Here is a 13,445-nt window from a genome sequence, read left to right as displayed (position 1 = left end):
GTGGTACATAATGACTGATGAACCTGCATGTCAATGATCAAGCCAAAGAAACGAATTTATGGAAAGAAACAGTTAGCTATATCAACAAGAAAGTTATCGTTCTTTTACGAAGAGGTAATGGAAATTTTGTATCAATAGAAGTTCTGAGCTTTGGTCTAATAACACACCATTAACTGATTAGGTAATTACAATACTTAGATTTATAACTTATAGTTGAAAGTTATGGGAAAAATGAACAACAGTAGATATAACGTACGTAACAGCACAAGACATCACCCACAATGATCAAATTAGGGAATGTGATTAAATCGACGGATAATGTGGAATGGATATTTGTGGAAGTCTGTGTGTTGCATCAAGCATCATGCTATTAGAATAACAAGCTAAAAAGGATTTATTATTATTATTTTTTTTTATTTTTTATTATAATATACGAATAAGTTTTTTGGTCATCAAGAGAGTGAACATTTTCTCCTTATCATCATAAAGTGGTAAAGCACGTAACCTTTTGATGCCCAGATGGTAACATTTCTGCAATAGGATAAAACGAAAGGAAAGATAATCATGGATTTACAATTTTGGTGTGGAGAGTAATCTCCAGTACATACAGTACAGATCGTAACATTGTGAGTAATGAATCTGTGCCTTATTTCAAAAAAGAGAATATTGATTTTCAAGGTTTTAGATACTGTGTTTTGCCTCTACATCCTGTTAGTGATGTTAATAATGACGTGAAATACACTTACTATTGAATTGTATATTTGTGTATTGGATTAATTTGTGCTACGAACATGAGCTTATTGATTAAGCGTGCAGGTTGTATTTATAATTTCTTGTTGAAGGGAGCAGCATCTTGCCTACTTAATTATCACCAACCGATTTCAGAAAAGAAGTGAAATATCTAAACCGGACATTTCTCTGCATCTGAATAGTAGCATTCAGCGTAATAGACTTCACAAATGGATAGCAAACTGCTTCTTTTCCTTTGCGCTGTGATTTACCCAGCACCTTGCGTTGCGCTAGACGAAGGATATTTTCTGATGAACGGTGGTTTCAGATTGGCCAACGGCACCTTCAGTGGCTCGCCGCCCGCGGTTTATCACGCCAAGTCAGAAACACAGTGCACGGTCCTCTGTCTAGGTTCTGCGAAGTGCATATCTGCCAACTATCATAAGGAGAGTAATACGTGTGAATTAAATGACAAGACGATCAACGATGACGCTGGGGCGGTGCCCGTTGCTGACAGTGGCTGGGTGTATCTTAACCCAAACCTAGGTAAGGCGTCAAATGGATTGTTCTATTAAGTAGTTTCATATTTACTTATTGTCTGTTTTCTTTTTTACTTCTAGTATCATTCGGATCAAAATGTCTTCGCATGCGTTTTAGACCTACATTGTAAGACACTCTTATAGCTTGGGATTTGCTTCGTATCAAAATCAAAACAAGAAATTATAATGAATTAACAATCAAGGAAGCAAATTATTCAATGAACGCCGTTTGCCTTGGGAACCTTGGTTACATTTGCCATTCAATATCTGCACGGTGACAGTATACAGCCCGTACACATGTATACCTTTTCTTGTGGCGTCCGTGCAGAGGCAGGCAGTGGCTGTGCGATTTTGCACGGATTCACTACTTGCGATTTTGTAAAGCAGAAAGGCTCCGTATATGAACGTCAAAATGATTTAACCTACCCGACCTCAAGGTAATATCTGAGAAATAACGGACACCCGTTCATAATGTAAACAAGCTTAGTCCAGGGTTACGTAACTGAGGGTCCGTATAACAGAAAGTCCGCCCGCCATTTAGTCATCATGGTTAGGGTTAGTCTGACCTAAGCGGGTCAAAATCTAGGGCAAGGCTCACCTGTACAAATGAGTGGGAAGCGGACTCCCTAATATAGGGGACTCTTTGTCAAGTTACACCAGCCACATTAACGATGCCAAAAACATCGCACAAAGAACCTGCCGCCGTGGAAAATGCAATGTAACCTCAGCTTTACACCCAATAAAATGCTTTTTTCTAGGTCCACCACGGTCACCGGCCATTTTATTCATAAACACCACGCGGCTTCACACCATAACGGTCACCTGGGTGGCAGGCGATGATGGCGGCTTTGACCAAACTTTTACCCTAGACATTAAAGAAGCTAGGGATGACGACAGTAGCTACGTCACCAAACTGACCATGGCCGATCCAGGTCACCGCAGTAATGTGACGTCAGTTTTAGCAAATTTGACTATGGGCATTACTTACACATTAAAGTTGACGTCAACCAATACAAGACCCATAGGAATCAATAGCACTTCTGTAACATCTAATTTCACTAATGGTAAGTTCTCGGCATATCACTATGTGAGTAACGGATTACATACTATACAATATTAACAAGTTTACTGAGTAGGCCTACCAAGGGTGTTTTAGTTATTTTGGCTGGAACTCTATGGACTCAGTGGTGCATGTTTTTCAATAATTTAAAGCGAAAATACGAATATGTAAACCGGGAAATCTTATACAATATGGACTGTCCACGCTGATGATATATTATATAATGATGTTATATTATAATCTTATAATTAGGTGGAAGGGACTGCGCAGAGCTCTATAAGAGGGGCGAGGTAAGAAGTGGAGTTTACCAGATTCACCCAGGGAACAGCGCAGATCCCTTCGGCGTCTACTGTGACATGACTACTGATGGAGGGGGATGGACGGTAAAGATTGATTTTTTATGTACTCACTTACTTTATATAAATGCATTTATTTCACAATAATTATACTTATTTTTTCTTAATCTTCAGTTGTGCACAGTAAGCGAATCCGTTTGGATTTTGATTGTTCTTTTAAAATTTCATGAAATGTTAGAAAGGTTATCTTATTGCAAATACAATTTATTCCTCCTAATTTTCAGTTATTCCAGAAGCGTATGGATGGTTCTGTCGATTTCTACAGAGACTGGAATGACTACAAACACGGCTTTGGAAATCTTAGCGGGGAACACTGGCTAGGTACTGTGTACATTCTGGAACCTGAAAACACCTAAGAAAACAAATTTCCACAAACAATATTTCTAGGTCAGCATTAAAAAATCAAAATAGGTAGGATTTTTAAAATACTCAATACGATTGGTGTAAGACGATGTCTCAGCACTGTTCTAACAGTCGATCAGAATGTCTTGTCGTAATCTACCCCTGTATATTGTCTCCTCATCCAAAGCCCGTTTCAGAGCTCTTTGATAAATATGATTTATTCCAGGCAATGACAAGATACATCTTCTCACTTCCCAAGATAACTATGAGCTACGCGTCGACATGGAAGACACTGCAGGTATTTGGGCCTACGCCCACTACAGCAACTTCAGTATCTCATCGGAAACGTCGAACTACCAGCTAACAGTGGGGACGTATTCTGGAGACGCAGGCAAGAAAAGATATCTAAATATGCAACATGTAATGTAAATGTAGATCACATGGCCATGGTGCAAACAGTTAGGGTTTGTTCGAAAATGCTTTTCAAGTAGGAATTACTGTCACAAAGCCTATATACCAACAGGAGACCACTCATAGTGCAGATATAAGGTTACAGATAAATACGACCCTTTTAAAAATAGGTTGCAAGCATTTGAGTAACGCGCCTAAATCTCTCCAAAATAACCGCGAAAGTTTTTGAAATCCCATATTCGCGGCATGTAATTTCATTTTAAATATCTTTAAGTCAATAGGTTTAAAGGGATCCGTACTGCAAAGCACTTTTACAGTACAGTTATATATTGAAATCAGTACCATAACTGCTTGACAAATCATTTTCAGGGGATGACCTTGCCCTTCACAACGGGAAACTTTTCTCGACAAAAGATAGAGATAATGACAATAGGGCAGGTGGCGGCTGTGCGCAGATATTCATGGGAGCTTGGTGGTTTGATAATTGCCATTACTCCAATTTGAACGGCCTTTACCACCTGGGCAGCCATGCTTCATACGCTGATGGCGTCAACTGGAAACAATTTAGAGGGCATTACTATTCTCTGAAGACCACCGAGATGAAGATTCGCCCTTTTGACTTTTAGCGTGGTTTTGGTGCCTGTTTTACAAAAGGACCGGCTTAATATTCGTCTTAGAAGAAGACACAGGATTGAAGCACTCTGGCTACTGATAGACAATTAGGTTTAGAGTGCCGAGGTAAATCCCACGGAAAAATTACACCTTAAAACGACGGTCGGTTAAAAGAGACATTTAGCCTCCAAGCTTATTACGTGTTAAGTGTACAGTGTGGCCCATAAAAATAGTTAACTTTCTATCTCAATTAAGAGTAAGTGTTTCACAGCTTTTCCGTGGAATGTTCCTACTGTTTTCTTATATTTAAATTTATGAATGTGGATACCGTTTCTTTGCCACAATACGTTCAGCCATGAGTTACGTTTCTCTGATCAATCAGTATTTAAATGCAAACAACTGGCAGGGGAAAAAAACTATGTCGTCAAAACTTTATGATTTTGGCTCCAGTAAAATGGAACATAGGCCCACTGTCACTCAGTTCGTGACAACTTTAAAGTTGAAAGTCTTTTGTTGTTCAAAACCCTTTATAAATGTGATTTTAAATGCACATTTTAATTTAATATCTTAACTTCATTTTTTTGGCTTGTCGTAAAGGTACGTATGAAGAGTGTCTGTGGAGCGTGGATTCCTAGTACAGCGTAACACATATAAACTACTCAAATAAATTCGACATGCCAAGGGATAAACTGAATAAATCACTCGAGCAGCCATAAAAAAGCTTTAGACTGCTCCTGAGCTAACCAAAATAACAGTAAAAAAGTAGATAGGTTGTCTGTATTAATTTGCCATACGAGTATTGATTTTAATTGAAATTATTTTAGTGTGGAACGATTTGGGAGACTGAAGTGGGAGGGGAGGTAAAGGTTCCAGAAAAATGTTTGCGTGCCTGGGTATATCAAAAGCGTATAATACACACTTTTAGCTAGACGTAAAACTATAATCATCTCCAATTTCACCTTGTACAACTTTGCAGACTCTTTTACATTTCATCTGACTTTTACATTCCATCTGCCTCTCCATAAAATGTTGCAGACCGCGTCAACTGTTCGGTTTTTAGGACACACTATCCAGCTTGAGGGCAGAAAACAATACACAGATTAGGCCGGTTTTTAACGTAATATGAATGAATACTGTAACGTGTATCGACCGAAAAAATCAATTGAAAAATAAAAAGCCTTCCCTACTCGGACTGTATTATATCATTTGGTGGCCTTCACCTTGATAGCGATTAAAATGATAAACGACGCCGCAATATCCCTCATATCCGATTCCGCATAACTGTTTATTTCTATAGAAGCAGTCATACAAAAGACAGAAATATTAGTTTCAAGCTGCATCCAACAACACAATTCAGTGCGTCGGGAGAACGCGAGTGAGCGATGTGCAGCAGACGATCAATAGATCCATAACTTCCACATTAGATGACAATTAAAGGTCGTCTGGTAGTTTTTTTTTAATGTTAAAAGATTAATGAGGAAAAGAAAAAATACAAAGGTTTAACAAATATGATGCAATAAAATATAGTGAAAGGAAGTTAGTTATTCTTATCTAAGGCTTCATTCACATGCAATGTCTATTTTCTAAATTCTATTTTCTATTCGCGCTATCTTATGATCACGGTCTGTGCCCTGAATATCCCGCCGCGTAATTACTGGCAGCGCGAGCCAGTTACTTATAGTAACTTATAGTAACTGTACATTTACAGTTTAGAGAGCATATATATATATATATATATACATCAACCTGAAGGCTTGACCCCCTTATTCACAATACTAATGAATTTGTACAAATTATTCAGTTTTTTCTTATTTTTCGTTGAAAATATCTCATACATTTTAATTACATTCGGTCTAATATATGCTTTTTTTTGGAATATATAAGTTTCGACTTTCTGCAAAAAAGGTACATCTAAAGACATAATGAAATTCATCCCCTATTTCATTTTTACACAAGTTGCATAATCTCAAATTTCTAGGTATTTTTTTTCCATCTGCCCGTTTCAACTTTGTTTACCTGTGAGCAAGTTTGTCCAGAATGATACAATTCTTCCTTTTATAATAATACTTAATGGCATTCTACCTAATTCCCCATATATCATTATCTTGGGAGTGCTGGTTTTTAGATTTAATAGATATCTACAAAATTTCAAGTGCACCTGTTCTATGATTTCTAAATTACCAAATCCCCATACTTCACATCCATATAATAAAATCGGAACAATAATCTTATCAAAGAGATATAGCTGATCAACAATGCTTAGATTTAGATGCCTTGCTTTCTTAAATATCCCATACATAGCTTTAGTTGCTTTCTTTGCTGAATACCTTTTTGTTTCTGAAAATGATCCAGTTTTAGAGAAATAAACTCCTAAGTACTTGAAACACTTAACTATTTCTACATTTTGGTTATTAAAAGTAAATTTTATATTCTTTTGGGTGCGGCCCTTAGAAACTATCATGATTTTTGTCTTTTCTACATTTACTTCTAACTTCCATATCTGACAGTAGGTGGAGTAGCAATTAAGTTGATATTGTAGGTTTTCTTTTGAATCTGCTAGGAGAACCGTATCATCTGCATAAAGTATGATCATTATTTGCATTAATATGTGTAGTTCATGTTCTAGTTCATCTGTTACATGTGATAAGCCTGTGACATCTTTTTGCATTAGAAATTCTTCAAGATCATTTAGAAATACTGAGAATAAGAAGGGTGAAAGGTTTTCGCCCTGTCGTACTCCTGTTTTGCATGGGAAATATTCCGATAATATACCATTTAAAGATATTTTAGATTTACAGCCATTATACATGTTTACAATAACGTTCAGACATTTTCCATTTTCATTGTGGTTCATTAGCTTCCCCCATAACCCTGCCCTCCATATTTTATCAAAAGCTGCTTTTAGATCTATGAAAGCACAATATAATTTCTTTTTTGATGCAACTGAAAGGTCTATAAGTGTATTTAATGTAAATATGTGATCAATGGTAGAATAGTTGGCTCGGAAGCCAGCTTGGTTTTCCTGTAACAGCATAAAGTTGTCAGAGTAATCAGTTAGTCTTTTACATAATATAGAAGTGAATACTTTACCCAGACAACTGAGTAAAGTAATTGGCCTATAGTTCTTTGGGTCATTTATGTTTCCCTTTTGCTTATAGATTGGGATTATAGTGCCTATTAACCATGCTTCTGGTAAAATAGCAGTATCTAATACCAAATTAAATAATTTTTTATAGATTGGCATCATAGTGCTGGCAGAAGAGATAATATACTCATTCAATATCTTGTCAGCACCCGCTTTTATTTTTCTTTAATTTTTTTATTGTGTTTTGGATTTCAGTTTCAGTAATTGGTTCATTAAGCCTTTCATTATTTATCTGGTTATGGTTATAATTCGGTGGGTTATTTCCATCTACACTACTGTTTACTTCCTTGAAATAATTGTAAAACTCGTCTAGGTTTTTTATTTCCAGTCACCTTCGGTGAACTTTTAACCTACGTGTACTTTCTGTCACTGTCACACAAGTATAGTTGAAGGCGGTGGTTTGAAATGGTATCCTATGTTGGCTGGGGTGGGGGTGGGGCGGGGGGCTCATCGCAAAAGTATAAGTCGACATTTTAATCATGCATCGTGCAAAAGGACGCATCTTTCCGAGATTAGCCGAAGCAGTTGCTATCACTAGTTAGTACTTCGTTTTTTGCAAAGGTAACAGTATAGATATTGATCCGCACTATTTAAATCGTTTCAAGCACGTCATCATCATGAATAATTTATTCTTATCGGGGAACGACTGTTTTGATTCTTTGATGAATATTTTTGGTTTTAAATGGTGTTCAGAGGTTATCAATACATTAAATTTGAGCAGAGCCTTGAACTGGCTGAAATATTTACTCTACATGTCGTTACATGGGCCACAAAACGGAATTCGAATTGCATTACGGTACGGGAAAAGATTTACCCGCTAAACGATTTGAACTTTTCGCCAACTCAAGCATCGCTGTTGGATACAATATTTTATTGTGAATTATAATACAACAATATTGCATCTATGGGACAAATATCGTAACCGTTTACAGTTTTATTCCATCGATTAAAATGATTACGTTTTGTTTTGGTGTTAGCTGACCTCCAGTATGATTGGATATGTTTGTCAGCTATTTAACAGATGTTATGCAATGTCCAATTCAAGGTGACCTGCCTGTCATTACATAGCAGTCAAGTGACATGGTGATTCACTACCAAATTCACTTTAGACCCATTTAATGTTTGCTACAGTTCCAGGTCATCCACGTGCACTGTCCAGCAGAAAGTGTGTAGATTTATTTTTTAAAATAAAGATATATTCATTAACTTACATGTAGCTGTAGCTTGTAATCCAGCATTAACTAAATCATCTTCCAATTGCTCTGTCTCAACTAGCACATTTCTATGAATTTTTGTGAAAGCGTCGCAATCATGTCACGTTCGGTTAGCTTATTGAGGCAAGGCGCTTATAAATAATTTTGCACTTCTTTGGCAAACTTAGTGCTCTCGGTTAAACTTGGAGATACTTTCTATCGTAGCTGTTCTATCATAAATTTTCAATTTTTCAATTTTTTTTTCGACAGGGCATTCCTTTTATAATTTTTGTCCATGATTAAGACATGTATTCTGTGTCAGTAAGACAGATAGCGCTCTCATATAAACTCTGTAGTTGATTTTTTGTGCGTTGATTGTTTGATTACTTAACCGTCAATCGAGCCGTCACATTTGATAACTTTGATTGACACATATCAATCAATAGAGGCAACAGTTTCTTACCCTGGGTGTCAGAGAAACGTAAAAGCTAGCTTGTAAATATATACCTTGTGATGGAGTCGCTTTTACTAGTAAACTGCAGATTCACTGCGGAGCAGTTCTATTTGATTGATGGAAGTGTAACATGGCCGCTGGTCACTAGAGCCGGTATTGTTGATATGGGTTATATATGAAATCAAGATCGAGCTGGCAATACCGGAATCTAGAACCTAGGGTACAGTTTCTTTGCTGTATGAATACATGTATGATTGACAATTAAAAAAGGGCACAATCTTACATATTTCCTCGCATTCCTAGGTTTCATTTGCAAAGGGTGTTGTACGAAATGACATTTCCCTGCATTGTAAGTTTCTGTAACAACGGGTACGCAAATACCGAGGTTAAGGCGTTTACTGGGAGTATCGGCTGCCAATAATAATAATAATAATAATAATAATATGGAAAGTATGTGATATCCTCTTTTACACGGTAATGTTAAGCTTTGGCCATATATAGCCAGGACTGGCGGTGGATAAAGACTGGTCTTGGCGATGACTGGGGAACTTAGCAGTACATGGAATAAAGCTGGCTGGAAACCCACCACTCTTGTAGTTCGATTCTTCTCGATCGGCGAGTCGAATATTGAACTTGACGTGTGCAGCAGCTAACGTACTTCTTACATCATCATTTAAATCAACACTCGGTTGTTATTATAAAAGTAATACATGTACCGGGTATAAATACATGTATGATGATATAAAGGAATACATGTACCTGCTTCTCTTGTGAAGAGATCAAAATGAGCAGAAAAAAACAGTAGATGACACCACCTTTCAATGTCATCATTTTAAATGGGAGTTATTCTTTAAAAAGGAAGAAACGTGCGTACTCCCAGTATATGAATATTATATGCGAGTTTGTTGGGGTGGGTTGGGGGCCATTTAATTATGAAGATTTGTTAGATTGGTTTGTTGACCGCAGTATTTTTCCTTCTTTTTATGCAAAATAAATCTGATTTCGTTGTTGATATGATGCTTACACCCCATTTCCATAGATTTTTAGATCGATCTATCCCTGTGGGGAGTCTCAGATTAATGTCGGCTTGGCCGGCTTAAGCGTCTGTCCCGCCTACTAAAAGGTGTAAGGGGGTAATTAACTATGGTGCCCGCTCGGCTGACTGCAATTTAGAGTGAACCCCCAGGGAGTTAGGTCGATCTAAATCTTAATCTCTAGATCGATCTAAATCTCTGGGAAAGCACCCGTAGATGACTAGAACGTAACAAGCTCATGTATAAAACAATTATCCATTTAGAAATTTCAGATCACGCTGGGTGACCCAGGGGCGGATCCACGATTATTTGAAGGGGGGTCCGGTTTTTTAGGTATGACAGGTCTCGGATGCGAAGCCGACCCTCGCCCCCTCCTCCACCCCCTTGACGTGGGGTTCGGGGCCCACTGAAGGGCACTGAAAAATTTTGGTATTTTAGAGGGCGAACGGTGTTATTTGCTATGGTCTAGAACTATGCCGTAGGTGTGTGAGGAGGGGGCTAGTCAAAATTCTAATATCAGAAGAGGAGTATTGGTGTGATTTATTTTTCAGAAACCGAAGTGGGAGCAGGACCCCCCTGACAACACTCCTAAATCCGCCACTGCTTAGGCTGCAGGGTTTTGCCTGTGCTGGGGTCTCGGTCTCATCGTGACGGTAGCACAAAATTCATGCGTTGTACTGGTTGTGCTTACGCACGGCAGGAAAGGTCTCAAAAAGTATTAACTTTCGAACAGTTTGCGCTGCCACAAAGAAGAAGAGGAAGAAATAGATGAACCAGCCCGTCCCTTCCTGTGTTGACGTGAAAAAAGTGGTGGGCAGATGGCTTTTAAAAGTTAAAACACCATTCTTTTTATAGCCCGCGCTCCGAATGCTTTGGGCAGCCGAAGGTGTGTGAGGAGGGGGCCTTCCCCCAATATATTTTGAATTAAACCATTGATGTTGTGATTTTGTCATGTAAACCAAATATAGGTCTTCAAAATGGAAGAAAGACTGCCTTGTTTGGATAAAATTAACAAACCTAGGCGGGACTAGTCTCTATAGTAGACGGCGTATGGAGTATTGCTCTCTACAAAAATTGTCCCGTTCAAGAGAAGGCGCGTTACTGTCTACCATTAAAAGAAATAGAAATAGAACGACTTTTTATATCAACCTTGTATCAATTTCCGATTCCCCATCGAGTAAATTCTGATTCATTCTTACGTTGTAGAGATTAAAATAATGCCCCTTGCGGTATGAAACGTTAATATACTGCACGTAGAATATTAACTGCAAAAAGCATTAATATGCGTCTTCGGACAAAAAATATCATATAATGTGCTAGATGAGGCAAAGCAAAGACGATGTTGTTAATACTGAATTAATTTTATTTTTACTTAAAAATAGAATAAAATAAATAGATAAAAAGTATGTTTTCAAGTAAATATTCGATCAAATATTAATTCTTATACGACGTAGCATCCATTTTACATATAATGAAAAATTAATTTTTTGCCAATATGAGGAAATACAGTATAAGATATTGAACGAACAACTTCAATAAATTAAACCAAGAATTTCAAGTTTTTGATTAAACCAGCCCGACTTATTCCACTATTAGTTTATCAATTTTCTCACGTTATTGAAATATGGAGTTTTTTATGCTTATGAAATACTAACAATTTATTGCAGATTAAAGCTCGAAAGATTGCTAACGCATTGCATAAAATTGTTTTCAGTTTTAATTTGGCAGTTTTAATTGTGAAGTTTATTTAAAAACAACAGTTTTCATGTCCTGGCCCTTTATAAGGAACGAATAAATCCGGTAGATTTTAATTTTACCTGACCACTAACATCATTATCTCGGCATTTTTTCTCTCCGAAGCTCATGAAAAAAATGACAAGGTTTTACTTTTTATACTATTCGTTTTTTAAAAATGATCCAAAAATATTCCTTGGGTGTAAAAGAACATGAGTGTGATTAAAGTAATATGTTCAGTTCGTACGAGCACCAAAGAAAGAATTATGGAGCAACAAACATCGACTACAACGTTAATTCATGTACAGTCATTTTACATCATATCCAGAATAAGAATGACAACTGATTTTTACTACAATTAAAAACGCATGTGAAAGAACACGGCACTCTTTCACGTTGTTAAATTTCAGTCTCTCGGTTCAAATAAAGAACCCGACGTTTATTCACGCTGCAAAAAAAAAAAAAAAAAAAAAAAAAAAAAAATGCCCCTACCTCCAGAATGTTACGACATGTATTGTTATAGACAGGTATGAATCAAATTCAAACAGGCTAATTCAACTTTGATGGAAGCTGTCAAGTGCACACGACTATGAATGACAGTTTTTTAAACAAACGTCAAACACAATCACTTCACTTTTCTCTCCGAACATGCAATGTAAAACTCCTATATCATTTGATTGACAAGATGCCAATCAAATTCATTAGTTTTGATAGTTGCTGTCAAGTAATAACAGCTTGATTGGCAGGTTATATAAACAAACGTCAATCACAATCATTACACAGTGGATCTATAGTCGTCTAACGCGTTTAGTTCAAGCTTCCTACGTCCTTTGATTGACAAGGTGCCAGTCAAATTCAGTTTGTTTTGATAGCTGCTGTCAAGTAATAACAGCTTGATTGGCAGGTTATATAAACGAACGTCAATCATCGCGCAGTGTGATTTCTCTCGCTATGAAACAGTGAGTACGCCGAAAGAGAGCGCTAAAATCTGAAGATAGTAATAAACTTGCAAAATATTTCTAGAGAATATATCAAACATGTTTTCAAAACTAGTTCTCTTTCCGAATACTTCAGCGTGTCTAATATGACACTCTAGATTACAAACTATTTTGTAAAAGAAGAATTTAGCAAAAGAAACCAATTTAAAAACAGATTCAAGTAAGGATTTATGATATTTGACTTTATTCTGGACGTAGCATATGGGTCATTTCAAAATTAGTACTACTATGTGCCCCAGTATGTGCGCTGGAGAAGGAAGAATAAATGTATTTGCATTATGTGTGGAATATTGACAGATTCTTTTACTGTCAAAGTCTACTTTCTGCAAAATAATAAATGAATAAAAAAAAATAATAAATGAATAAAACGATACTAAGTCATCTTCATTAAAGGTGACATTCGTGTTGTGGTTGAGGTAGGTGATTTAATTTTTGCGGGGCTAAATGTTAGCAAGGATCTGTGATAATAAGTGGATGGGAAACAAAAATATAACCGTAAACAAAAGTATAAACAAGCCGCTACTTCGCTATTGTTACTATTTTGTTAGTTTATTTTACTGCAGTAAAGCGTGGACAAAATAGTTCAAAAAGCCTTCACAGTGCCGTTGTTTTTGCGACTTCAGCTGCTGGGGTTAGGTGCAGGGGCAAGGACAGGGGCGGATCCAGGATTATAAGAAGGGGGGGGGGGTCCGGAACGACAGACCTCGGATGCGAAGCGGACCATTGCACCTTTGATGTGGGGTTTGGGGCCGCTCAAAAAAATGGTGACAAAAATGGTGTTTTGGAGAGCAAACAGTGCTGCTCGGTACGGTTTAGAACTATAGGGGAGACCGGGGCT

General features: G+C 37.2%; 1 protein-coding gene across 1 annotated transcript; it reads left to right on the top strand.

The window, feature by feature from the left end:
* The first annotated feature begins 768 nt into the window (after positions 1–768).
* LOC106181218 (techylectin-5B) lies at positions 769–5,739 on the top strand. Its single transcript, XM_013565544.2, has 6 exons — positions 769–1,275; positions 2,027–2,332; positions 2,581–2,711; positions 2,909–3,005; positions 3,253–3,417; positions 3,807–5,739. Exons 1-6 carry the CDS (start codon positions 960–962, stop codon positions 4,061–4,063), a joined length of 1,272 nt encoding a protein of 423 aa, XP_013420998.2. The 5' UTR covers positions 769–959; the 3' UTR covers positions 4,064–5,739.
* Positions 5,740–13,445: the final 7,706 nt, after the last annotated feature.

The sequence above is a fragment of the Lingula anatina genome, chromosome 10 (assembly GCF_051362555.1).
Source record: "Lingula anatina isolate TDL-2025a chromosome 10, LinAna3.0, whole genome shotgun sequence".
NCBI classification, from domain to species: Eukaryota; Metazoa; Brachiopoda; class Lingulata; order Lingulida; family Lingulidae; genus Lingula; species Lingula anatina.
The sequence above is the reverse complement of the archived record's forward strand: the minus strand, read 5'-3'. Positions and strand labels throughout refer to the sequence as shown.